This window comes from Callorhinus ursinus, unplaced genomic scaffold (genome assembly GCF_003265705.2).
Source record: "Callorhinus ursinus isolate GAN/ISIS: 27379988/994484 unplaced genomic scaffold, GSC_fseal_2.0 scaffold85, whole genome shotgun sequence".
NCBI lineage: Eukaryota > Metazoa > Chordata > Mammalia > Carnivora > Otariidae > Callorhinus > Callorhinus ursinus.
In genome coordinates, this window is record NW_027397147.1 from 819077 (window position 1) to 844400 (window position 25324).

The 25324-nt window shown below is 38.2% G+C and overlaps 1 protein-coding gene across 1 annotated transcript in view; it reads left to right on the forward strand.

The window, feature by feature from the left end:
* The first annotated feature begins 5600 nt into the window (after positions 1-5600).
* Positions 5601-25324, forward strand: part of LOC141371669 (phospholipid-transporting ATPase ABCA3-like) — a 90273-nt gene continuing 70549 nt past the window's right edge. Inside the window, 5 exon segments of the mRNA XM_073887987.1 lie at positions 5601-5774; positions 12274-12336; positions 12692-12745; positions 12899-12941; positions 17869-17996. Coding sequence (XP_073744088.1) covers positions 5601-5774; positions 12274-12336; positions 12692-12745; positions 12899-12941; positions 17869-17996 — 462 coding nt within the window.

Genomic DNA, 25324 nt, shown 5'->3' on the forward strand with positions numbered 1-25324 from the left:
GCCCAGAGGAACATTCAAGCCATCTTGGCCCCTCATTTTATGTAAAGTAGGCAGAAGATTTAAAAGGAAAGATAACCTCTGTTTAAGGAGAAGAAAGCTGCTGTGTTTCATTCAGAACAGCTCAGTGCTTTTCAGAAGAGGAAATAAATTGTAGTGAGTATAAGTCTCATTCTAAGAATTTACGACTGTAAGCAATGTAATGGCTTAATTTTCAGTAACTCCATTTAATTGTTTTTTGAGAGCCCACACATCAATAGGTTGCCCTAAAGTTTTTTAGACACACCCGGTTCATGTCCCTTCAACTTCCTCCTCCTTTCCCTCCCACCTCAGTGTTGCATCCAAGTTTGGGATGGACAGGAGTGGCAGTGCATTTAGTATCTAAGGCCAGATTATTGTAGATGAACTGGTTTCTGGCCTGGCTCTTGTGGAGTCAGACCTCTTCTGCCCGAAGATTCTCCCAGATCTGTTTCAGAGATAGTGAAGAAGGTGGGGTGACAGCATATTAAGAAGGTTTGCTTTTCCTGTTTGTGCATAATTTCAAATCATTTGTGTTATCCTAGAAAGGACGAATGGAAAGAACTAGACTTTGTCCTTTTAGGCTTAGGTGTTCCTCTCTCTTCTTTGATACCAAAAAAAAAAAAGATTGAATGGGGGATGGGACACTAAGATTGTATTGAGGTGCAAACGTTTAGTTAATATTTCAAAATATTACCCACTATAAGAGCAAGAGAAAAAAGTTTTTGGGTCAGTCAGTACAACAGGTAGTTCTTCACAGATTTATAACCCCTAACATCTGAAGAAGCAATTAGAAAAACGGTACGATTGCCTTGTATAGAATTCAAGTCTTACAGGCATAACAAACTGTAGAATGTGTAAATCTCCTCTATTTCACTCTTGAGAGACAAATACTGTCAACACACTAGAGTATATTCTACCATTTTTCTTCTCTCTACATAAACTAACTTATATATGTATATTTTTACAAAAAAGTATATCACATAGAATGTTTTGCATCTTTTCCACCCTCATGATATATTATCCTCCCATGAAAGTACATTTTTATCTTCCTCTTTGAAACAGATGAATAGGATTTCACTGAAGGGATTGCCATTATTTATAGCATCATTCTGTTTACATTTTATCTTCCTATTTCCAATGTTCTGGTGAATGATCATCTTTCTGTATGAATCTTTGTTTTGCTCTGGTTTTGCTTTAGGAACTTTGTTTCTGGTTTTGTTTTGTTTTTCTCTTTTAAGACTTTGATCGGCATAAACTCCTTTATTGTTAATGTAGCAGACACCTATTGAGTGTCTTTTATCAACCAATGAGGGATAATATTTACCCTGATGTGAAGCCCTACCTTCTAATGAAAAGTTCAAGAATGGTATAATTGCACAGATAGAAGGCTGTCTGAATTGTAAGTTGATGTTACGCCATTGCCATATAAACAAAACACCTGCCATGCCATTTTGAATGAGGTTAGTCTTGTATGAATTGAGGTTTTCAGGATTGTGGTCTTTAAATAAATAATGCGCAATGCAGTAGGCTCCATGTTGTTTGAGACACAAAGGAAAATGACACTATCCCCACTACAGGGCTGTCGAAGATATCTTGTCACATTCTTAAAGCTAAAAATTGTTTTTTAGCCTCTGTGTTCAGTATATAGGAGCTATAATGATTTTTAAAATTTTTCACTTGAAGTATAATTTACATAAAATGGAATGCCCAGGTTTTGAGTGACAGTTTGATCCATTCTGAAAAATATATACCTCTGTGAAGACACAGACCATTTGTATCACAACAGAGAATATCCTCCTGCCCCTTTGTTTTCACCCACCACTTATCCTGCACACCCTAACCCTTGATAGGATTTTGCCTGTTCTGGGTATTTCACATGAATGCAGTCATGTGGGATGTACGTTTTGTGCCTGGCTCTTTCCCCTTATACCCCTATGTCACATCCATACCTAGAGTACTGATCTGTTTTATGTCTCTCTAATTTCATATGGCTTCTTTATTCTAGATAGAAGATCTTTATCAGATAACATGTATTGTGAATATTTTCTTTTTCTGGCTTGCCTTTTGGTTTTCTTAGCAGTGTCTTTTGAAGAGTAAAAGTTTTTTTATATTACTTATTCCCAGTTTATTAATTTTTTTGTGTCCTAAATAAGAAATCTTCACATACCAGGTGATGAGGGTTTTCTCCTGTTTTCTTTTGAAATCTTTATATTTTTAGACTTTTAATTTAGATCTGTGATATATTTTGGGTTCCTTTTTATGTATGGTATGAGGTAAGGTCAGTGCTCGTTTTTTTTCCATACACATATCCAGTTGTCCCAGCATCGTTTTTTGAAAACTCTTTTCTTTACCCGTCGAATTCCCTTGGTAATTTGTGGAAAATAGGACTGTGACTGTAATTGTGTATTAATTATAATTACAGTCCTGTAATAGGACTGTAATTGGGACTGTATTTCTGGACCCTATTCTGTGTCGTTGATCTATGTTTCTGTCTCTTCACCAATACCACACTATTTTTTGTTTCTATTTTTGTGGTGCTTATTTCCCCCTTCCATTTGAAGAACTCTATATTTTAGAGAGATTAGCCATTTGCCAACAATATAAGTTGCTAGTTTTCTCAGTTTGTCATTGGTCTTTTGACTTTGTTCATGTTAATATTTACCACACAACACTTACTTTTTTTATATATATTATTTTATGAAACTTGTATTGCTAGTGGATTTTGATTCATGGAGACTTTTCCCACTCCCACATTTTATCTTTTTCCAAATGACTATTCATTTGTTCCAGCAACATTTTTTTAAAAATACACCTTTTGCCCAGTGAATTCAATGTTACCTACGCATATCCTGAATTTCTGTATGTACTTTGGTTTATTTCCGGACTTTCTATTTTGTTCCATTTGCCTGGCTTTCAATTAATGTACGAGTACCACTTTTTTTTTTTTTAAGTAGGCTCCACACACAGTATGGAGCCCAGCGCAGGGCTTCACCTCACGACCTTGAGATCAAGACCTGAGCTGAGATCCAGCATCAGATGCTTAACCAACTGAGCTACCCAGGTGCCCCTACCACCCATTTTTAAGTATAGAGACTTTATAATATGTTTTAACATCTGGTAGAGCTAAACTTCACCTCATTAACCGTTATATAGGTGTGTCTCATTGTTTTTAATCCAGTCAGCCATTCTGTGACTTTTGATTGAAGAATTTTGTCCATGTATTTTAAAGTAATTCTTGATAGGTATGTACTTGTTGCCATTTTGTTAATTGTTTTCTGGGTTTCTCTCTGTTCCTTTCTTCTTTTCTTTATCTCTTATAGTTCAATGACTTTCTTTAGTGTTTAGATTCCTTTTTCATTTTCTTACTCTAAGGTTTTGTGGTTAATGGATCACATTGTCATCCTCTGTATAACAATCTATTTTAATTTGGTAGCAACTTAAATTTGAACACATTCCAAAACTCTACATTTTTTACTCTTTTCTCATTTTATGTTTTTGTTACTCTTTATATCTTTTTATATATGTATCCCTAACTCTTGTAGTTTTCATTAATTTTACTACATTTGCCTTTTAAACTTCTTAATAGCTTTATAAGTGATGCGTCCACTAACTTTATAATTACCTTTTCCAGTGAAATTTTTACTTTTGTATGTTTTCTAATTAATTATTGCCATTTCTTTTCAGCTTTGAAGTCCTTTTAATATTTCTTGAAAAGCTGGTTTAGTAGTGATGAACCTCTTTATCATTTGTTTGTTTTGAAAACTTTTCATCTCTCCCTCAAATACGAATGACAGCCTTGTTAGATAGAGTATTCTTGGTTGTGTGTTTTCTTCTCTTAAGCACTTTGAATATGTCATGCCAGTCCCATCTGGCTTGCAAAGTTTCTGTGTAGAAATTTGTTGTTACTTCTATGGGATTCCTTTCTATGTAACAATTTGTTTTTCTCTTGCTGCTTTTAAGATTCTCTATTTAACTTTTGGCATTTTAATTATCATGTTTCTTGGTGTGGCTTTCTTTGTGTTTATCTTCTTTGGAACTCTCCAGGCTTTCTGCACCTGGATGTCTGTTTCCTTCCCTAGGTTAGAGAAATATTCAGCAGTTATTTCTTCAAGTAAGTTTTCTTCCCTTTTCTCTCTCTCTTCTCCTTGGACTCCAATAATGTGAATGTTATTCAGCTTGATGTTGTCCTAGTTCCTTAAGTTACCTTCATTATTTAAATTCTTTTTTACTTTCGCTTTTCTGTCTGGGTGAGTTCCATTGCTTTATCTTCCAGCTTGCTGATCCATTCTTCTACTTTATTTAGTCTATTGTTGAACCCTTCTAGTGTATTTTTCATTATTATATTCTTAAGCTCTTTGACTTCAATTTGATACTTATGTTTTCTTTCTCTTTGTTGCCAAGTTCTCGCTGCATTCATCCATTCTTCTCCTGAGTTTGGTGAGCATATTTATGAATATTTGAATTATTTATCAGGTAGATTACTTATGTACTATCATTAAGGTTTTTTTCTGACATTTTGTCTTGTATTGTTCTGTTTGGAACATATATCTCTGTTTCCTCGTTTTCCTTGGCTCTCTGTGTTTGTATCTATGTATTAGGCAAAACAGCTACTGAAGGAGTGGCCTTGTTTAGGTAATGATCCTCATCCTTCAACTTTGACCTAGATCTCTTAAATGTTTGTGATTGTCTAAACCACCTGATTTATTCTTTATATGCCCTTGATGAGGGTGTGCCAGGACCTGTCTATGATCCAAGAGAAGAAATCTCATTTAGCACCTACTTTCAGGCTAATTGGAAGCCATGCCAGGTAACAACTTTTAAAGTATACAAAAATGTACAATTCTGTGGGGCCACAATAATAATCCCTGCTGGCCTTCAGACCAGGAGATCTGGAGGATCCCCTGAGCCACCGTTGTAAAAATTGAGTTTCCAAATGAGTGTATAAGCTTCTTTCTGGGAGATCTCATTGAGCTCTGGCAAGGACAAGTGAGTGCACAAGAATGGTGGTCTCCCTGCTTACATTCCCTGGGACCACCTACTTAGCCTCTAAGTGTATGAAACCTGAAGTCTGTCCCTCAGGTTGAAACTCCAGTCTAAGTAAATAGGGCTGTTTCACAGGAAAACTGAAGTTGTGTTTCAGTCTGCTGTCTGTGCAGTGCCCTGGCATTGGTGGTCTGCCAGGAACTGTCTTTCCTCTTGTTACAGTCGCATGGAACACCAGCCCTTTTGGCCACCAGGGCTTGTCAACTGAGGGATGTCTCCTGTGTGGATTTCATGCTCCAGCTGACTTTAGCATGGCAGCTGGAGATCATCTGGGGTAGGACATGCTTGTTGGCTTCAGAAAGGCAGCAGGAAAATGTGTTGGCTACATGAGCCCATGGGCTTCAGTAGTGCAACAGAAGAGTGCCTTGTCTTTGTATGCCTGCTGGCTTTAAGTTGGGAGTGGAACAATACCATAACTGTTCACACTCACCAGCCCCAGCCAGAGGGCAAGGGAATGTTGCAGCTGCCCTGCTTGCAGACTTTAGCTAGGGAGCAAGAGAACTGTGTGACCGTTTGTGCTTGCCTGCACCACCCATGGAATGGAGGAGTGCTGCACTTGCTTGTACTATCTGGCCTCGGCAAGTGCCGTGACTGCTCATGCGCACCTGTCCCAGCAGGGTGGTTGGGAGTGCTGTGTCCAAGCTCACCTGCCTGTGTTAGCAGGCTATGTGGAGAGTGCAGCAATGGCATCTGCCAATGCCTCTATCTCTGGGGTGCATCTCAACTCTCCCCTGCCCCTCCAGCTGATGCCCCTTGATATACAAATGAATCTCCATATGTAGTCGAGGTATTTTTCATACTGCTATTCTTTCACTGGGTCTCAGGGCCAGTGAGACCATATACAAGCCCTCCAGAGGGAATCTGTTTCTTACAGCACTTTGGGACCCCTGGATGTCAGTCCCTTGGTTTTCCAAGCCAGACATCCTGAGAGCTCATCTCTTCAGTGCAGATCCCAGAGGCCAGGGTGCCCAACATGGGGTACAAAGCCCTTGTTCCTCTGAGAGAAGAGCCTGTCTGGTGAGATCCTTCCCCAGTGTATATTGCCATGCCAGAGTGGAGGTTTTTTTTGTGAGTCCTTATCTCTGCCTCTTTTACCCCTTTCAATGTGGTCCTTTCATCCTGTTGTGAAAAGCAGTTCATCTAGTTTCCAGGGTTTTTTCGGAGAGAAATTATCCATATATAGCTATAGATTGGTATGTCTGTGGAAGGAGGTGAATTCAGAATCTTCCTACACTGTCATCTTGGGCCTTCTCTGTTCTGACAGTCCAGTGACCTGACTTCTTCTACACTAACTCTTCCTTCTTTTTGATTCAGTCTGCTGTTGAAGTTTACTATTGAATTCTTGAGTTCAGTCATTATATTCTTCAACTCTGGGATTTTGGAGGTGGGATGTGGGGTAGTGGGTTTTTACTTTTTTATGTAACTTCTCATTTTGTTCATGTATTATTTTCCTAATTTTATTTAGTTGTATATGTGTGTTTCTTGTGGTTCACTGAATTTCTTTAACAGCGTAATTTTGAATTCTTTGTCAGACACTTCGTACACCTCCTTTTTTTAGGGTTAGTCATTGGAGATTTTTTTTCCTTTGGTGGTGTCATGTTTCCTTGATTATTCATAATCCTTGTGGTCTTGTGTCTGTGTCTGGCACTTCAAGAAGTAGGTACATCTTCCAGTCTTTACAGACTGGCTTTGTCAGGCAAAGCCCTTCACCAGTTAGCCAGTCCAGAGTTTGTTCCAGCACTTTGAAAAATGTCATTGGAATTTTGATCGGGATGACATTGAAGGTATAGATTGCTCTGGACAGCACAGACATTTTAACAATGTTTATTCTTCCGATCCATGAGCATGGAATATTTTTCCATCTTTTTGTGTCTTCTTCAATTTCGTTCATGAGTGTTCTGTAGTTCCTAGAGTACAGATCCTTCACCTCTTTGGTTAGGTTTGTTCCGAGGTATCTTATGGTTTTTGGTGCTATTGTAAATGGAATCATTTCTCTAATTTCTCTTTCTATGGTTGCGTTGTTAGTGTATAAGAAAGCAACTGATTTCTGTGCATTGATTTTGTATCCTGCCACATTACAGAATTGCTGTATGAGTTCTAGTAATTTGGGGGTGGAGTCTTTTGGGTTTTCCCCATAAAGTATCATGTCATCTGCAAAAAGAGAGAGTTTGACTTCTTCTTTGCCAATTTGAATACCTTTTATTTCTTTTTGTTGTCTGATTGCTATTGCTAGGACTTCTAGTACTATGTTGAACAATAGTGGCAAGAGTGGGCATCCTTGACATGTTCCTGATCTTAAGGGAAAGGCTCTCAGCTTTTCCCCATTGAGGATGATATTCGCTGTGGGTTTTTCGTAGATGGATTTTATGAAATTGAGGAATGTTCCCTCTATCCCTATACTCTGAAGAGTTTTAATCAGGAAAGATACTGTATTTTGTCAAATGCTTTTTCTGCATCAATTGAGAGGACTATGTGGTTCTTCTCCCTCCTCTTATTAATGTGTTCTATCACATTGATTGATTTGCGAATGTTGAACCACCCCTTGCATCCCGGGAATAAATCCCACTTGGTCATGATCCTTTTAATGTATTGTTGGATCCTATTACCTAGGATTTTGATGAGGATTTTGGAATCCATATTCATCATGGATATCGGTCTGGAATTCTCCTTTTTGATGGGGTCTTTGCCTGGTTTGGGGATTAAGGTAATGCTGGCCTCATAGAATGAGTTTGGAAGTTTTCCTTCTGTTTCTATTTTTTGAAACAGCTTCAGTGGAATAAGTATTATTTCTTGTTTGAATGGTTGGTAGAATTCCCCAGGGAATCCATCAGGCCCTGGACTCTTGTTTTTTGAGGGGGGTTTTGATCACTGCTTCAATCTCATTACTGGTTATTGGCCTATTCAGGTTGTCAATTTTTTCCTGTTTCAGTCTTGGCAGCTAATAGGTTCCCAGGAAGGCCTCCATTTCATCCATATTGCTCAGTTTATTGGCATATAATTGTTGATAATAATTTCTAATAATTGTTTCTATTTCCTTGGTGTTAGCTGTGATCTCTCCCCTTTCATTCATAGTTTTATTAATTTGGGTCCTTTTCTCTTTTCTTTTGGATAAGTCTGGCCAGTGGTTTATTGATCTTATTAATCCTCTCAAAGAACCAACTTCTAGTTTCGTTGATCTGATCTGCTGTGTTTCTGGTTTCTAATTCATTGATCTTTGCTCTAATCTTAATTATTTCTCTTCTAATGCGTGGCTTTGGCATCGTTTGTTGCTTTTGCTCTAGTTCTTTAAGGTGTAGAGTTAGTTGGTGAATTCATTTTTTTCTATTTTTTTGAGTGAGGCTTGGCTGGCTATGTATTGCCCCCTTAGGACCACCTTTGCAGTATCCCATAGGTTTTGGACGGATGTGTTCTCTTTCTCATTGATTTCCATGGATTGTTTAAGTTCATCTTTTATTTCCTGGTTGACCCAAACATTCTTGAGCAGAGTGGTCTTTAGCTTCCAAGTGTTTGAATTTCTGCCAAATTTTTTCTTACGATTGAATTCCAGTTTTTTTTTTAAAGATTTATTTATTTATTTATTTGAGAGAGAGAGAGCACATGAGGGGGGGAGGGTCAGAGGGAGAAGCAGACTCCCTGCTGAGCAGGGAGCCCGATGCGGGACTCAATCGCAGGACTCCAGGATCATGGCCCAAGCCAAAGGCAGTCGCTTAACCAACTGAGCCACCTAGGCATGCTGGGTTCCAGTTTTAAAGCATTGTGGTCTGAGAATATGCAGGGAATAATCTCAATCTTTTGGTATCAGTTGAGACCTGATTTGTGACCCAGTATGTGGTCTATTCTGGAGAAAGTTCCATGAGCGCTCGAGAAGAATGAGTATTCTGTTGCTTTACGGTGGAATGTTCTGTAAATATCTATGAGGTCCATCTGGTGAAGTGTATCATTCAAAGCTCTTGTTTCCTTGTTGATTTTCTGCTTAAATGATCTGTCCATTGCTGAGAGTGGAGTATTGAGGTCTCCTACAATTAACATATTGTTATCAATATGACTCTTTATTTTGGTTAACAGTTGGCTTATGTAGATGGCTGCTCCCATGTTGGGGGCATAGATATTTACAATTGTTACATCTTCTTGTTGGATAGACCCTTTAAGAATGATATAGTGTTCTTCTGCATCTCTAACTACAGACTTTAGTTTAAAATCTAATTTGTCTGATATAAGAATTGCTACCCCAGCTTTCTTTTGAGGTCTGCTGGCATGGAAGATGGATCTCCATCCCTTCACTTTCAGTCTGGATGTATCTTTAGGTTCAAAATGAGTCTCTTGTAGACAGCATATGGTTGGGTCCTGTCTTTTTATCCAATCTGCCACCCTGTGCTGTTTTATGGGAGCATTTAGGCTGTTCACGTTGAGAGTGATTATTGAAAGATATGAATTGTCATCATGTTGCCTGTGAAGACGTTGTTTTTATAGATTGTTCCTGTAAATTTCTGTTGTATATCACTCTTGGGGTCTTTCTCCTTTTATAGAACCCCCCTTAATATTTCTTGCAGGGCCAGCTTCATGGTCACGTTTTCTTTCAGTTTCTGCCGGTCTTGGAAGCTCTGCATCTCTCCATCCATTCTAAATGACAGCTTCACTGGATAAAGTATTCTTGGCTGCATGGTCTTCTCGTTTAGTACCCTGAATATGTCTTGCCAGGCCTTTCTGGCTTGCCAGCTCTCTGTGGATAGGTCTGACATTATTCTGATGTTCCTCCCTCTGTACATAAAGAATCTCTTCCCCCTAACTGCCCTTAAGATTTCCTTGGTTCTAAGATTTGTGAGTTTTACTATTACATGCTGGGGTGTTGGCCTGTTTTCCTTGATCTTGGGTCCTCTCTGCCTCTAGGACATGAATGTTTGTTTCATTCCCCAGATTAGGGAAGTTCTCAGCTACGATTTGATCAAATACATCTTCTAGTCCTCTCTCTTGCTCCACTCCCTCTGGGATTCCAATTATTCTGACATTGGAATGCTTCATGGTGTCACTTATTTCTCTGATTCTATTTTTATGGATTCTGAGTTGTTTTTCCCTGGCCTCCTCTTTTCCCTTTTTATCTATTAAATTGTTTTCCAGGTCACTTATTCGTTCTTCTGCCTCACTTACCCTAGCTGTTAGATTATCTAGTTTAGATTGGATCTCACTGATAGCATTTTTAAGTTCTGCCAATTCAGCTTTCATTTCTGCCCTTAGAGACTCTGTGTTGCCATTAATTGATTTCTCCATTCTAGCCATTGTCTTCACAATTGCTAGCCTGAATTCCATCTCCGACATCTTGGTTATATCTGCATCCATTTGTAAATCTGTGGCATAAGTCATAATCTCTGAGTCTTTTCTATTTTGGGGGCTACTTCTCCTAGTCATTCCATTGATGGGTGGTTGAGGGAATGTATAGAGTCCAAATTATTGACCAGACCCAAGCAAGATGCACCTGTTTTCTAGGGACCTTAGGGTTGCTGGGCTCTTGTTTTCCCAGCCTGTCTTCTGGGGGGTGGCCTGCCGTGCTGTTACTCAGGCAACCCTGTTTGGGTGGAGTTGCCATGCCCCCCCTGTGGCGGAGGATGGGCTCAGTGGGAATCAGTTTTAGGGGCTTTTGTTCTCTGGAGGCTTTCCCTGGTGGCTTTCCGCGTCTCTTCCGAGAGAGCAGAAGAGACCATTTCCAACCTCTGCCTCAGAGCAGAGAGATCGCAGTCTGTTCTTCAGTGAGCTCTCCAGGCCACACTGTCTCGGTTTCTGTCCGTGCTGCTATAAACTGCAGAGTCCTGGGTTGTGCGCCCCTATGCGGCGCTCCCAGTCCTGCCTCCAGGTTGGAGCATGTCTCTGCCCTTTGTGCTTCTAAAACCGCCAGCCGCTCCCAGTTCCCACGTGTGACCCCACTGCTCCATGTTTCTGCCCCAGGGGCTGCCCTAAAGTCCTTTCCCGGCCGCTACTGGTCTGCGAGTCTGTGCCCCATCCCCAGCGAGCGAGGCTGTTGTTCACCGACAGTGTAGGATCTCCAGGGCCAGGCTCCCTCCTGCTGCCATTTATCCTCAATATCTGCCCGCAGAATCATGGCTCCCTGTTTCTTACCTCGAAACCAACCACCCGTGATGTTCTGTTTGTAGAGATCCAGATCTTCTTACATCTCAGGCTGATTTCGTGGGTGCTCAGAGAGGTCTGGTAGATATCTAGCTCAATTCCGGGGACCAGTTGAAATAGGGTTCCCTACTCCTCCGCCATCTTTTCTTCCTCCCATTTCCAGATTTAAAGCCACTTAGAAGCCTCTCTCCAGTCTACAGGTATTCTGATATTTAGGGTAATCCTTTCCTTGTTCCAGTGTACTGCCTATGAATATATTCTTTTATTTTAAGATTGATTTATTTATTAGAGCAAATGAACGAGGGGAGGGGCAGAGGGAGAGGGAGAGAGAGGATCTCAGGCAGACTCCCCGCTGAGCATGGGGCCCAATTCAGGGCTCAATCCCAAGATCCTGAGATCATGACCTGAGCCGAAACCAAGAGTTAGACGCTCAACTGATTGAGCCACCAAGGTGCCACCTGTAAATGTATTCTTAATCACTATGTGCTGAAGTTTTACCTTTTGAACTTTAGCTAAATGAGAACTTAATGAACATATTTTTCTTGGACTTGACTTTCATTGGTCAATACTATATTGGGATGTTTATTTACACTGTGTGTAATTGTAGTTCATCCCTATCATTGATTTTCAATATTCTGTTGTATGAATACACTGCAGTTTCCATTACATTGTTGACTTTTGGGTTGTTTTTAGGTTTTTTGTATTACAAATAGTTATTGTAAGTGTATTCATGGATATTTTCCTTATTGCATATACATATGTGTTTTACTTGGCTAAATCATTGTGAAACCATTCTCACCATGATTCTGTGAAAGAATTGGGATTCAGCCCTCATACCCATAGGCATATAACCATTTGGAGAAATGGAACCACATCTTACTTATATGTTAAACATATTAGAACCTCATTAGATATTAGGTAAACTAATATAAAAATGGAAACAATATGATTTTCTTTATTTAAAATATGTAATCATTCTCGCTATCGATATTTGAGGCTGATTAAGAAGAAAATTAGGAGAAAGAAGTAATTCTGTTATTTGATGTTCACATTATTAGGTAACGTAATATTATAAAACGTTTCCTCTACCCCTAGAGAATGGATTTGTTGACATTCAACCAATTTGCAGTGCTCCCCTGGAAAAATTTTACCTTAAAGGTGAGTAAAGGCATACATGTAAAATGTTCATAAATGGCCATTTGTTGCAGTTCAGGGTTTTATGTGTGTGTGTGTGTGTGTGTGTGTGTGTGTGTGTGTGTGTACATACTTTTGAAAAAGTCAATTCCAGACCTGTAGGTAGCTCTTCCAAATGTATAAAACTGAGTTAATCAGTAGAATAGTATGACCTATAAGAAAGTTGGGAGGGGTGGGTAAAAAGGTGGAACAAGACAGTCTGGGAAGCACTTAGCTGTTCCAGAGTAAAAATGCAGAAGTTTAACATCATAGAACTACCCATTTGCATTGAATGTATGTCCTTAAATTAATTAACACCATCTTTTTGTTTCTCTTCTAGAGGAGGCAGTTCTTTACTTTAACATTGGAAGTCTTAACAGCACTGGTGTTTCCGGTGATGATTTTGCTATTCCAAACACATATAGCTATAAAGGTTGTTGGACCTTACAATTATACTTCTCAGCCCATCAATAGTTTGCCTTCTTTCATCAAAAATCCTGAAGAGTAGGAATTGATTTATGTGCCTTCTGACATTGATGTGGTACAGATCACTGAGAATGTGAAGAGGTATCTGAACATCAATGTAAAAGGTTAGAAATTAAGGTTTTCTGTAACACTTACAATGCTTTTCAATGGAAGTAAAGCAGTGTTTTAAAAAAGAACAAAATTAAAGGAGTCACAATTTTAAATTTTAATTTCCCAATTTTTAAACTTGCAATGTAACTCTTAAGACAGTGTGGTATTGGTAGAGGGATAGACACATAGATCAGAGAAACAATACAGGCATACCACAGGGAGATATTGCAGGTTCAGTTTCAGACCACTGCAGTAAAACAAATATCACAGTAAAGCTAGTCAGATGAACTTTTTCGTTTCCCAGTGCATATAAAAGTTATGTTTACACTATACTGTAGTCTGTTAAGTATGCAGTAGCATTATGTCTAAAAAAGCAATTCATACCTTAATTTCATATTTAGCAATTCATACCTAAAAATACTTTATTGCTAAAAAATGCTAACCATCATCTGAGCTTTCAGCGAGTCATAATCACTGATCACATAGCACCATACAAATATAATAATGAGGAAAAGGTTTGAAATATTGCAAGAATTACCAAAATGTGGCATATAGATGAAATGAGCAAGTGCTGTTGGAAAAATGTTATCAGTAGACTTACTTGACTCAGGCTTGCCAAAAACCTTCAATTTTTAAAAAACACAGTATCTGCAAAGTGCAATAAAACAAATTATACCTGTGGAGAATAGAGAGATAGAACTATACAAATATGCCAAAATATTATTTACAATAGTGGAAGGATAAGCTTTTCAAAAAATAGTGCTAAACAATTGGACGTCAGTAGCCAAAACAATGAAACATCACATCTTAGGCAGAAAAAAATACATCAAAATGGATCATGGATCTAAAAGTAAAATGATAAAACATTTAGGAGAGAACATAGAAGAAAATCTTTGTAACTTTATAAAGAGTTGAAGAATTCTTAGATACCATTCATGAAAGAAAAAAATGAAAAATTGGACTCCTGATATATAATATTTATTATTGTTTGCTCTTGGGGTTAAAATATGCATGCATAATTTTTTACAATCAACTTAGAACATTTTACTACTTTATTTTCACATCTACATAAGTTGAAAACTATGCCAGAAAGTGTTATAATTTATGCACATATTTTAAAGAACTTAAGAAAACTATTCAGATATTTACCATAGCTCTGGCTTGTAACTTCATTCTTTTTTTTTAGCCACCATATAGTACATCATTAGTTTTTGATGTGATGTTCAGTGATTCATCAGTTGCATATAACACCCAGTGCTCATTACAACACGTGCCCTCCTTAATACCCATCACCCCGCCACCCCATCCCTCAACCCCTTTCCCTCTGCAACCCTCAGTTTGTTTCCCAGAGTCCATAGTCTCTCATGGTTTGACACCCTCTCTGATTTCTCCCCCTTCAGTTTTCCCTCCCTTCCCCTGTAGTCCTCCGTGCTATTCCTTATGTCCCACATATGAGTGAAACCATGTGATAATTGTCTTTCTCTGCTTGACTTATTTCACTTAGCATAATCCCCTCCAGTTCCAGCCATATCAGTGCAAATGGTCGGTATTCATCCTTTCTGATGGCTGAGTAATATTCCATTGTATATATGAACCACATCTTCTTTATCCATTCATCTGTCGATGGGCATCTTGGCTCTTTGCACAGTTTGACTTTTGTGGACATTGCTGCTATGAACATTGGGATGCATGTGCCCCTTCTTTTCATTACATCTGTGTCTTTGGGGTAAATACCCAGTAGTGCAATTGCTGGGTCATAGGGTAGTTCTATTTTTAATGTCTTGAGGAACCTCCATACTGTTTTCCAAAGTGGCTGTACCAACTTGCATTCCCACCAACAGTGTAAGAGGGTTCCCTTTTCTCCACATCCTTGCCAACACTTGTTGTTTCCTGTCTTGTTAATTTTTGCCATTCTAATTGGTGTAAGGTGGTATCTCAATGTGGTTTTGATTTAAATTTCCCTGATGGCTAGTGATGTTGAACATTTTTTCATGTGTCTGTTAGCCATTTGTATGTCCTCTTTTGAGACGTGTCTGTTCATGTCTTCTGCCCATTTTTTGACTTGATTATTGGTTTTTTGGGTGTTGAGTTTGAGAAGTTCTTTCTAGGTCTTGGATACCAGCCCTTTATATGTAGTGTCATTTGCAAATATCTTCTCCCATTCCATGGGTTGCCTCTTAGTTTTGTTGACTGTTTCCTTTGCTGTGCAGAAGCTTTTTATCTTGATGAAGTCCCAAAAGTTCATTTTTGTTTTTGCTTCCCTTGCCTTTAGAGACATGTCTTGAAAGAAGTTGCTGTGGCCAATGTCAAAGAGGTTACCACCTATGTTCTCCTCTAGGATTTTGATGGATTCCTGTCTCACATTGAGGTCTTTCATCCATTTTGAGTGTATCTTTATGTGTGGTGTAAGAAAATGGTTCAGTTTCATTCTTCTGTATGTAGCTGTCCAATTTTCCCAGCACCATTTATTGAAGAGACTATTTCCATTGGATATTTTTTCCTGCTTTGTCGAAGATTAGTTGACCATAGAGTTGAGGGTCCATATCTGGGCTCTCTGTTCTGTTCCATGGGTCTATATGTCTGTTTTTGTGCCAGTACCCTGCTGTCTTGGTGATCACTGCTTTGTAATATAGCTTGAAATCGGGCAACATGATGCCCCCAGCTTTGTTTTCCTTTTTCAACATTTTCTTGGCAATTTGGGGTCTTTTCTGATTCCATACAAATTTTAGAATTGTTTGTTCCAGCACTTTGAAAAATATCATTGGAATTTTGATTGGGATGGCATTGAAGGTATAGATTGCTCTGGGTAGCATAGACATTTTAACAATGTTTATTCTTCCGACCCATGAGCATGGAATATTTTTCCATCTTTTTGTGTCTTCTTCAATTTCTTTCATGAGTGTTCTGTAGTTCCTATAGATCCTTTACCTCTTTGGTTAGGTTCATTCCGAGGTATCTTATGGTTTTTGGTGCTATTGTAAGTGGAATCATTTCTCTAATTTCTCTTTCTACAGTTGATACTTTATGTGGAAAACCCAAAAGGCTCCACCCCCAAATTACTGGAACTCATCCAGCAATTCAGTAATGTGGCAGGATACAAAAATCAATGCACAGAAATCAGTTGCTTTCTTATATAATAATGATGCAACTGTAGAAAGAGAAATTTTCCTTCTCTCTGAAGAACTTTAACAATTTTTTAGAGCAGGTCTACTGGCAATGAGTTCTCTTTGTTTTCCTTCATCTAAGAATGTCTTTAATTCATCTTCATTCCTGTCGATTATTTTCATTTGGTGTAAAATTTTGGGTTGACAGTCTTCTCTACATTTAAAGACTATTTGTCAGTTTCTTCTGACCTCCTTGGTGTTTGAAAAGAATCTCGTTTTGAAAAGAATCCTTGTTTTCTTTATAGGTATTGCATCATTTCTCTCTAGCTGCTTTCAAGATATTTTCTGTCCTTGTCAAAATTATGATTATGTTATGTCCTAGTGTGGATTTCCTTTGGTTTATTCTGTTAGGGGTTTACTGAGCATTTTGAATCTGTAAGTTTCTATCTTTCACCAAATTGAGGAGTTTTTAACCATTATTTCTCAAAGTTGTATTGTCCCGTAAGTCATTAAGGATCTATTTGAGTTTTTTTCCCATTTTTTCCCTCTCTTGTTCAGATTAGGTAATGTCTACTAATCTGTCTTCACTGACTCCTTCCTCTGTTATCTCTATACAGCTATTGAGCCATCAGATGTGTTGGTTTTCTTAAAAGTACAGTTTGAAGTGATCTCTACCTCCTGATTTATCTTGTTTTGAGACAGCTTTTTGTGGGCCCCTGCCTGGCTCAGTTGGTAGAGCCTGTGACTCTTGCTCTCAGGGTTGTGAGTTCAAGCCCCATATTGGGCCTGCTTGAAAAAAAAAACTGTAAAAAACTATAAAACAGCTTTTTGAGATCTAAGGCACATACCATATATTCACCCATTTAAAGCATACAATTCAGTGGCTTTTAGTATATTCACAGAGTTGTGTATCCATTACCACAATCAATTTTAGGGCATTTTCATCACCAAAAATAAACCCTGTAACCTTTAGCCATGACTCTATAATTTCCAGTCCCACCAAGATTAGGAAAACACTAAACTACTATCTGTCTCTATAGATTTGCCTATCTTTTATGTAGATGGCTTATATATAAACCTGTCGTTTAAATTTTATATGCATGGAAGATGTGGTCTTTTGTGACTGGCTTTTTTCACTTAGCATGTTTTCAAGGTTCATCTATGTTGTAGTTTGTATCAATACTTCATTCCTTTTCATAGTCAGGTAATAGCCCATTGTATGGATTTCCTGCATTCACTTGGTATATCCTTCATCAGTTGATGGACATTTGGGTTGTTTCCACCTTTTGGCTGTTATAAACCAATTGCTATGAACATTCATCTCTAAGTTTTATGTAGACATATGTTTTCATTTCTTTTGGGTATATACCTAAGAGTGGAATGAATATGTCATGTTGTAACTATGTTTAACTTTTTGAGGGGCTACCAAAAGTTGCTATCTAAAGTTGTTTTACTATTTTATACTCTGATCAGCATTGTATGAAGGTTCCAGTTTTTCCGTATTCTCACAAGCACTTGTTATCATCTCTCTTTTTGATTATGACTATCTCAGTGGATGTGAATTGGTATCTCATTGTGATTTTGATTTGCATTTCCCTTATGACTAATGACTTGTCTTTATGTATATTTTATAATGATTGTTATTTAAAATTGGAGTAAAGTTTTATGCCTAAAATTGTTTTGAACCCCCAATATCCATTAAGTAGTTGTGATACCAATATTTGAAAAACAGTGTTTTTAAGTTTACAATATTGGGATAAGCTTTTATCCATGTATCTCCCCTCAGGAGGAATTATCAGATATTCCCATTATAGTGAACAATTTATCCTCTCTACAGTTCGAGGGTTTGCTTCAGAAATGGAGCTTGAGACGTACATTAAGTATGACTACGGATCGCGTAAAGTACTGGCTGCCATCATTTTTGACTGTAACTTCAAAAGCAGCAGTGACCCTCTGCCACTTCAGGTGAGAATGTTTTATTTGGAGTTTTCTAAATACATAGTTTTCTAGTAGTTGCACTTCCAGTTTCTAGGATTTTAATGATTTGCTATTACAAACCCAATTTTATGGATGAGGCAACCAATTTTCCCAAAATCAAACTACTAGTATACAATAGAGCAAGAATGTAAATCCAGATCTGAGTAATTACTGTGCTGTTAATTGTTGCATTATGATAAGGAAAGAACTGCACACACAAGGCCTTAGACCCATAGGAAACTTTGACTACTCAGGCATTGCTTCTAGTTCTACAAAGACAGGAGAAACAAGCTACAGAGGAGATACATTTTCACTAACAAGGAACCAAGTATGTAAAAAAAATCCTTCTTCTTTGAATGAAACACAGAATTTAAGTCCTTTCATAAATGACTAGAAAAAACTCTAGGGCTCAGCCACATTGATTCAGAATGAGGACATCCATAAGCACTGAGAAAGGATCTGATTATAGCACAGCCCATGGGAAGGAGAAAGAAAGACAGTGCCTTGAACTTGATGTCTGCTTAGCAGATCTTTTTAGGCATTCTATCCTGGTGGTGATAGAAATAAATGATCAATCTATAATATCTAGACATGGAGCCAAGTTCTATGTTTATAATGCAGACGCATGTTAGTAGAAGGCAAAATTAATAAGACCCCTGGTAGGATAATATATATTCTTTCTGTATGTCCCATCCTTCCATGACTCCATGCTTCTGTACCAACTTCCTTCCATTTACTAAGTCAGAATTATCCATATGCTGATAATGGATTTAGGCTCAACAGTATGCATTGGCTCAAAGTGTGTTAAGTGCCATTTCAAGTTTTGTTATAATTACTAATTGACTGTGCTTGTGCCCTCAAATATTTGTACTAAATTCCAGCCACTACCTGTCTGCTAAACTGAAATAGGCTCACTGCTTGATGTAATGAAAGATTTAAATAGGATCTGTCTCCCAACATAATTGACAAAATGAACAGGATAAAATAGAAAATTATCTGTCACACAAAGATCCAAGAAAACCACAATTTTGGGGGGGTTCTGATTTATTTATTTACAGAAAATATTACATTATATAAAGAGATCACAATTTACTTATCAATTCTGCTACCAGACACTTGGGATGTTTACAGCTTTTTTTTTTCTTTTTTGCTAGTGAAACAGTGCTACTGTGAACCTTAGATACTCTGGATATATGCCTGGACGTAGAATTTCTGGGGCATGGTCACATCTTAAAATTTATTACATAATGCCAAATTGTTTTCTGAAGTGATGATACCAATTCAGACTCCCAGCAACAGTGTCTGAAAGTTCTCATTATTAAACTTAATATTTTCAGATGTTTACATTCACTAATTCCACAGATATGAATTAGCTAATTCCATAGGTGTGAAGTGGTATGCAGCTTTGGCTTTAATTTCCATTTCCTTGGTTCCTAATGAGATTTACATATGTCCATGTTTTAAGTGATGAATTATTCTTTAGTGAGGTATATATTTGGTCTTTTCCCCCAATTTTCTATGGAAAAATCCATTTTACATATTAATTGACCAATTTTTTTGTCTATCCTACATAGGGATCCCTTATCTCTCATGTGTATTACAAGTATGTTTTTCCAGTTTGTGGCTTTTCTTTCAGTTTTTTTGTCATGATCAGATTTTGTTTTGATGATTAGATTATTATATTTTAAAGGAGCCAGGTCTTTAATTCTTTTTCTATATTCTTTTTTAAAAGGTTTTGTTTTAATTCCAATTAGTTAACATACAATGCTATATTACTATCAGGTGTACAATATAGTGATTCAGTAATTCTATACATTACTCAGTGCTCTTCACAACAAGTGCACTCTTTAATCCTCATCACCTATTTCATTCATTCTCCTCCCCACCTCCCCTCTGGTAACATAAATTTGTTCTCTATAATTAAGACTCTGTTTCTTGATTTCTCTCTCTCTCTGTCTCTTAATTTTTCCCTTTCCTTGTTTGTTTTGAAGAAAACTACAATTTGAATGAGTAAAAACAATCAACTGACAGAAACACAGAGATGAATCAGAGATTGGAATTACCTAACAAAGATTTCAAAGCAGACACCATAAAAAATGTTTAAACAACAAATTAAAATTGTCTTCAAATGAAAAATAGGAAATCTTAGCAAAGACACAGAAATTATAAACAATTTATAAACTTAAAAATACAATGACATATAAAAAACTAGCTGAATGGCTTAATAGTAGAATGGACAGAGCAGAGGATATAATACTGAAGAAAAAATTTAGCCAAAAAGGTTCAAGGGGTATGCACTGAAAACTACAATGCACTGTTGAAAGAAATTAAAGAAGACTTAAATAAATGTGAAGACAGCCCAAGTTCCTGGGTAGGAAGACCTAATATTTTTTTTAATTTTTTTATTGTTATGTTAATCACCATATATTACATAATTTGTTTTGGTGTACAGTTCCATGATTCATTGTTTGTTCATAACACCCAGTGCTCCATGCAGAACGTGCCCTCCTCAATACCCATCACCAGGCTAACCCATCCCCCCACCCGCCTCCCCTTCAGAAACCTCAGTTTGTTTTTCAGACTCCATCATCTCTCCTGGTTCGTCTCCCCCTCTGACTTACTCCCCTTCATTCTTCCTCTCCTGCTATCTTCTTCTTTTTCTTTTTTCTTAACATATGTTCCGTTATTTGTTTCAGAAGTACAGATCTGTGATTCAACAGTCTTACACAATTCACAGCGCTCACCGTAGCACATATCTTCCCCAATGTCCATCACCCAGCCACCCCATCCCTCCCACCCCGCTACCACTCCAGCAACCCTCAGTTTGGTCCTGTGATTAAGAATTCCTCATATCAGTGAGGTCATATGATACATGTCTTTCTCTGATTGACTTATTTCACTCAGCATAACACCCTCCAGTTCCATCCACGTCGTTGCAAATGGCAAGATCTCATTCCTTTTCATGGCTGCATCATATTCCATTGGGTATATATACCACTTCTTTATCCATTCATCTGTTGATGGACATCTTGGCTCTTTCCACAGTTTGGCTATTGTGGACATTGCTGCTATAAACATTGGGGTGCATGTACCCCTTCGGGTCCCTACATTTGTATCTTTGGGGTAAATACCCAGTAGTGCAATTGCTGGATCGAACGGTAGCTCTAATTTCAACTGTTTGAGGAACCTCCATACTGTTTTCCAGAGGGGTTGCACCAGCTTGCATTCCCACCAACAGTGTAGGAGGGTTCCCCTTTCTCCACATCCCCGCCAACATCTGTCGTTCCCTGACTTGTTAATTTTAGCCATTCTGACGGGTGTGAGGTGGTATCTCATAGAGGTTTTGATTTGGATTTCCCTGATGCCGAGCGATGTTGAGCACTTTTTCATGTGCCTGTTGGCCATTTGGATGTCTTCTTTGGAAAAATGTCTATTCATGTCTTCTGCCCATTTCTTGATTGGATTATTTGTTCTTTGGGTGTTGAGTTTGATAAGTTCTTTATAGACTTTGGATACTAGCCCTTTATCTGATATGTCATTTGCAAATATTTTCTCCCATTCTGTCGGTTGTCTTTTGGTTTTGTGGACTGTTTCTTTGGCTGTGCAAAAGCTTTTTCTCTTGATGAAATCCCAATAGTTCATTTTTGCCCTGGCTTCCCGTGCCTTTGGTGATGTTTCTAGGAAGAAGTTGCTGCAGCTGAGGTCGAAGAGGTTGCTACCTGTATTCTCCTTTAGGATTTGGATGGACTCCTGTCTCACGTTTAGGTCTTTCAACCATTTTGAGTCTATTTTTGTGTGTGGTGTAAGGAAATGGTCCAGTTTCATTCTTCTGCATGTGGCTGTCCAATTTTCCCAACACCATTTGTTGAAGAGACTGTCTTTTTTCCACTGGACATTCTTTCCTGCTTTGTCAAAGATAAGTTGACCATAGAGTTGAGGGTCCATTTCTGGGCTCTCGATTCTGTTCCACTGATCTATGTGTCTGTTTTTGTGCCAGTACCATACTGTCTTGATGATGACAGCTTTGTAATAGAGCTGGAAGTCCGGAATTGTGATGCCGCCAGCTTTGCTTTTCTTTTTCAAGATTCCTCTGGCTATTCGGGGTCTCTTCTGGTTCCATACAAATTTTAGGATTATTTGTTCCATTTCTTTGAAAAAAGTGGATGGTATTTTGATGGGGATTGCATTGAATGTGTAGATTGCTCTAGGTAGCATTGACATCTTCACAATGTTGGTTCTTCCAATCCATGAGCATGGAACGTTTTTCCATTTCTTTGTGTCTTCTTCAATTTCTTTCCTGAGTATTTTATAGTTTTCTGAGTACAGATCCTTTGCCTCTTTGGTTAGATTTATTCCTAGGTATCTTATGGTTTTGGGTGCAATTGTGAATGGGATCGACTCCTTGATTTGTCTCTCTTCTGTCTTGTTGTTGGTGTATAGGAATGCCACTGATTTCTGTGCATTGATTTTATAGCCTGCTACTTGACTGAATTCCTGTATGAGTTCTAGCAGTTTTGAGGTGGAGTCTTTTGGGTTTTCCACATAAAGTATCCTATCATCTGCAAAGAGTGAGAGTTTGACTTCCTCTTTGCCGATTTGGATGCCTTTGATTTCTTTTTGTTGTCTGATTGCTGTGGCTAGGACTTCTAATACTATGTTGAAGAGCAGTGGTGATAGTGGACATCCCTGCCGCGTTCCTGACCTTAGGGGAAAAGCTCTCAGCTTTTCCCCATTGAGAATGATATTCGCTGTATGTTTTTCGTAGATGGCTTTTATGATATTGAGGTATGTACCCTCTATCCCTATACTCTGAAGAGTTTTGATCAAGAAAGGATGCTGTACTTTGTCAAATGCTTTTTCTGCATCTATTGAGAGGATCATATGATTCTTGTTCTTTCTTTTGTTAATGTATTGTATCACGTTGATTGATTTGCGGATGTTGAACCAGCCTTGCAGCCCAGGGATAAATCCCACTTGGTCGTGGTGAATAATCCTTTTAATGTACTGTTGGATCCTGTTGGCTAGGATTTTGGTGAGAATTTTTGCATCCATGTTCATCAAGGATATTGGTCTGTAATTCTCCTTTTTGATGGGATCTTTGTCTGGTTTTGGGATCAAGGTAATGGTGGCCTCATAAAATGAATTTGGAAGTTTTCCTTCCATTTCTATTTTTTGGAACAGTTTCAGGAGAATAGGTATTATTTCTTCTTTAAATGTCTGATAGAATTCCCCTGGGAAGCCATCTGGCCCTGGGCTTTTGTTGGTTGGGAGATTTTTGATGACTGCTTCAATTTCCTCAGTGGTTATAGGTCTGTTCAGGTTTTCTATTTCTTCCTGGTTCAGTTTTGGTAGTTGATACATCTCTAGGAATGCACCCATTTCTTCCAGGTTATCTAATTTGCTGGCATAGAGTTGCTCATAATATGTTCTTATAATTGTTTGTATTTCTTTGGTGTTGGTTGTGATCTCTCCTCTTTCATTCATGATTTTGTTGATTTGGGTCATTTCTCTTTTCTTTTTGATCAGTCTGGCCAGGGGTTTATCAATCTTGTTAATTCTTTCAAAGAACCAGCTCCTAGTTTCGTTGATCTGTTCTACTGTTCTTTTGGTTTCTATTTCATTGATTTCTGCTCTGATCTTTATTATTTCTCTTCTCCTGCTGGGTTTAGTAAGCTTTCTTTGCTGTTCTTTCTCCAGCTCCTTTAGGTGTAGGGTTAGATTGTGTATTTGAGACCTTTCTTGTTTCTTGAGAAAGGCCTGTATTGCTATATACTTTCCTCTCAGGACTGCCTTTGCTGTATCCCAAAGATTTTGGACGGTTGTGTTTTCATTTTAATTGGTGTCCATGAATTTTTTTAATTCTTCTTTAATTTCCTGGTTGACCCATTCATTCTTTAGTAGGATGCTCTTTAGCCTCCATGTATTTGAGTTCTTTCCGACTTTCCTCTTGTGGTTGAGTTCTAGTTTCTAAGCATTGTGGTCTGAAAATATGCAGGGAATGATCCCAATCTTTTGGTACCGGTTGAGACCTGACTTGTGACCTAGGATGTGATCAATTCTGGAGAATGTTCCATGGGCACTAGAGAAGAATGTGTATTCCATTGCTTTGGGATGGAATGTTCTGAATATGTCTGTGAAATCCATTTGGTCCAGTGTGTCATTGAAAGTCTTTATTTCCTTGTTGATCTTTTGCTTAGATGATCTGTCCATTTCAGTCAGGGGGGTGTTAAAGTCCCCCACTATTATTGTATTGTTGTCAATGTGTTTCTTTGCTTTTGTTATTAATTGCCTTATATAATTGGCTGCTCCCATGTTCGGGGCATAGATATTTACAATTGTTAGATCTTCTTGTTGGATAGACCCTTTAAGTAGGATATAGTGTCCTTCCTCATCTCTTATTACAGTCTTTGTTTTAAAATCTAGTTTGTCTGATATAAGGATTGCCACCCCAGCTTTCTTTTGGTGTCCATTAGCATGGTAAATGGTTTTCCACCCCCTCACTTTCAATCTGGGGGTGTCTTTGGGTCTAAAATGAGTCTCTTGCAGACAGCGTATGGATGGGTCTTGTTTTTTAATCCAATCTGATAGCTTGTATCTTTTGATTGGGACATTGAGCCCATTTACGTTCAGGGTAACTATGGAAAGGTATGAATTTAGTGCCATTTTATTGCCTGTAAGGTGACTGTTACTGTATGTTGTCTGTGTTCCTTTCTGATCTTTGCTGCTTTTAGTCTCTCTCTTTGCTTAGAGGACCCCTTTCAATATTTCTTGGAGGGCTGGTTTCATGTTTGTAAATTCCTTTAGTTTTTGTTTGTTCTGGAAGCTTTTTATCTCTCCTTCTATTTTCAATGACAGCCTAGCTGGATATAGTATTCTTGGCTGCATATTTTTCTCGTGTAGTGCTCTGAAGATATCTTGCCAGTCCTTTCTGGCCTGCCAGGTCTCTGTGGATAGGTCTGTTGCCAATCTAATATTTTTACCATTGTAGGTTACATATCTCTTCTCCCGAGCTGCTTTCAGGATTTTCTCTTTGTCTCTGAGACTCGTAAGTTTTACTATTAGATGTCGGGGTGTTGACCTATTTTTATTGATTTTGAGAGGGGTTCTCTGTGCCTCCTGGATTTTGATGCCTGTTTCCTTCCTCACATTAGGGAAGTTCTCTGCTATTATTTGCTCCAATATACCTTCTGCCCCTCTCTCTCTTTCTTCTTCTTCTGGGATCCCAATTATTCTAATGTTGTTTCGTCTTATCGAATCACTTATCTCTCGAATTCTGCCCTCGTGATCCTGTAGTTGTTTCTCCCTCTTTTTCTCAG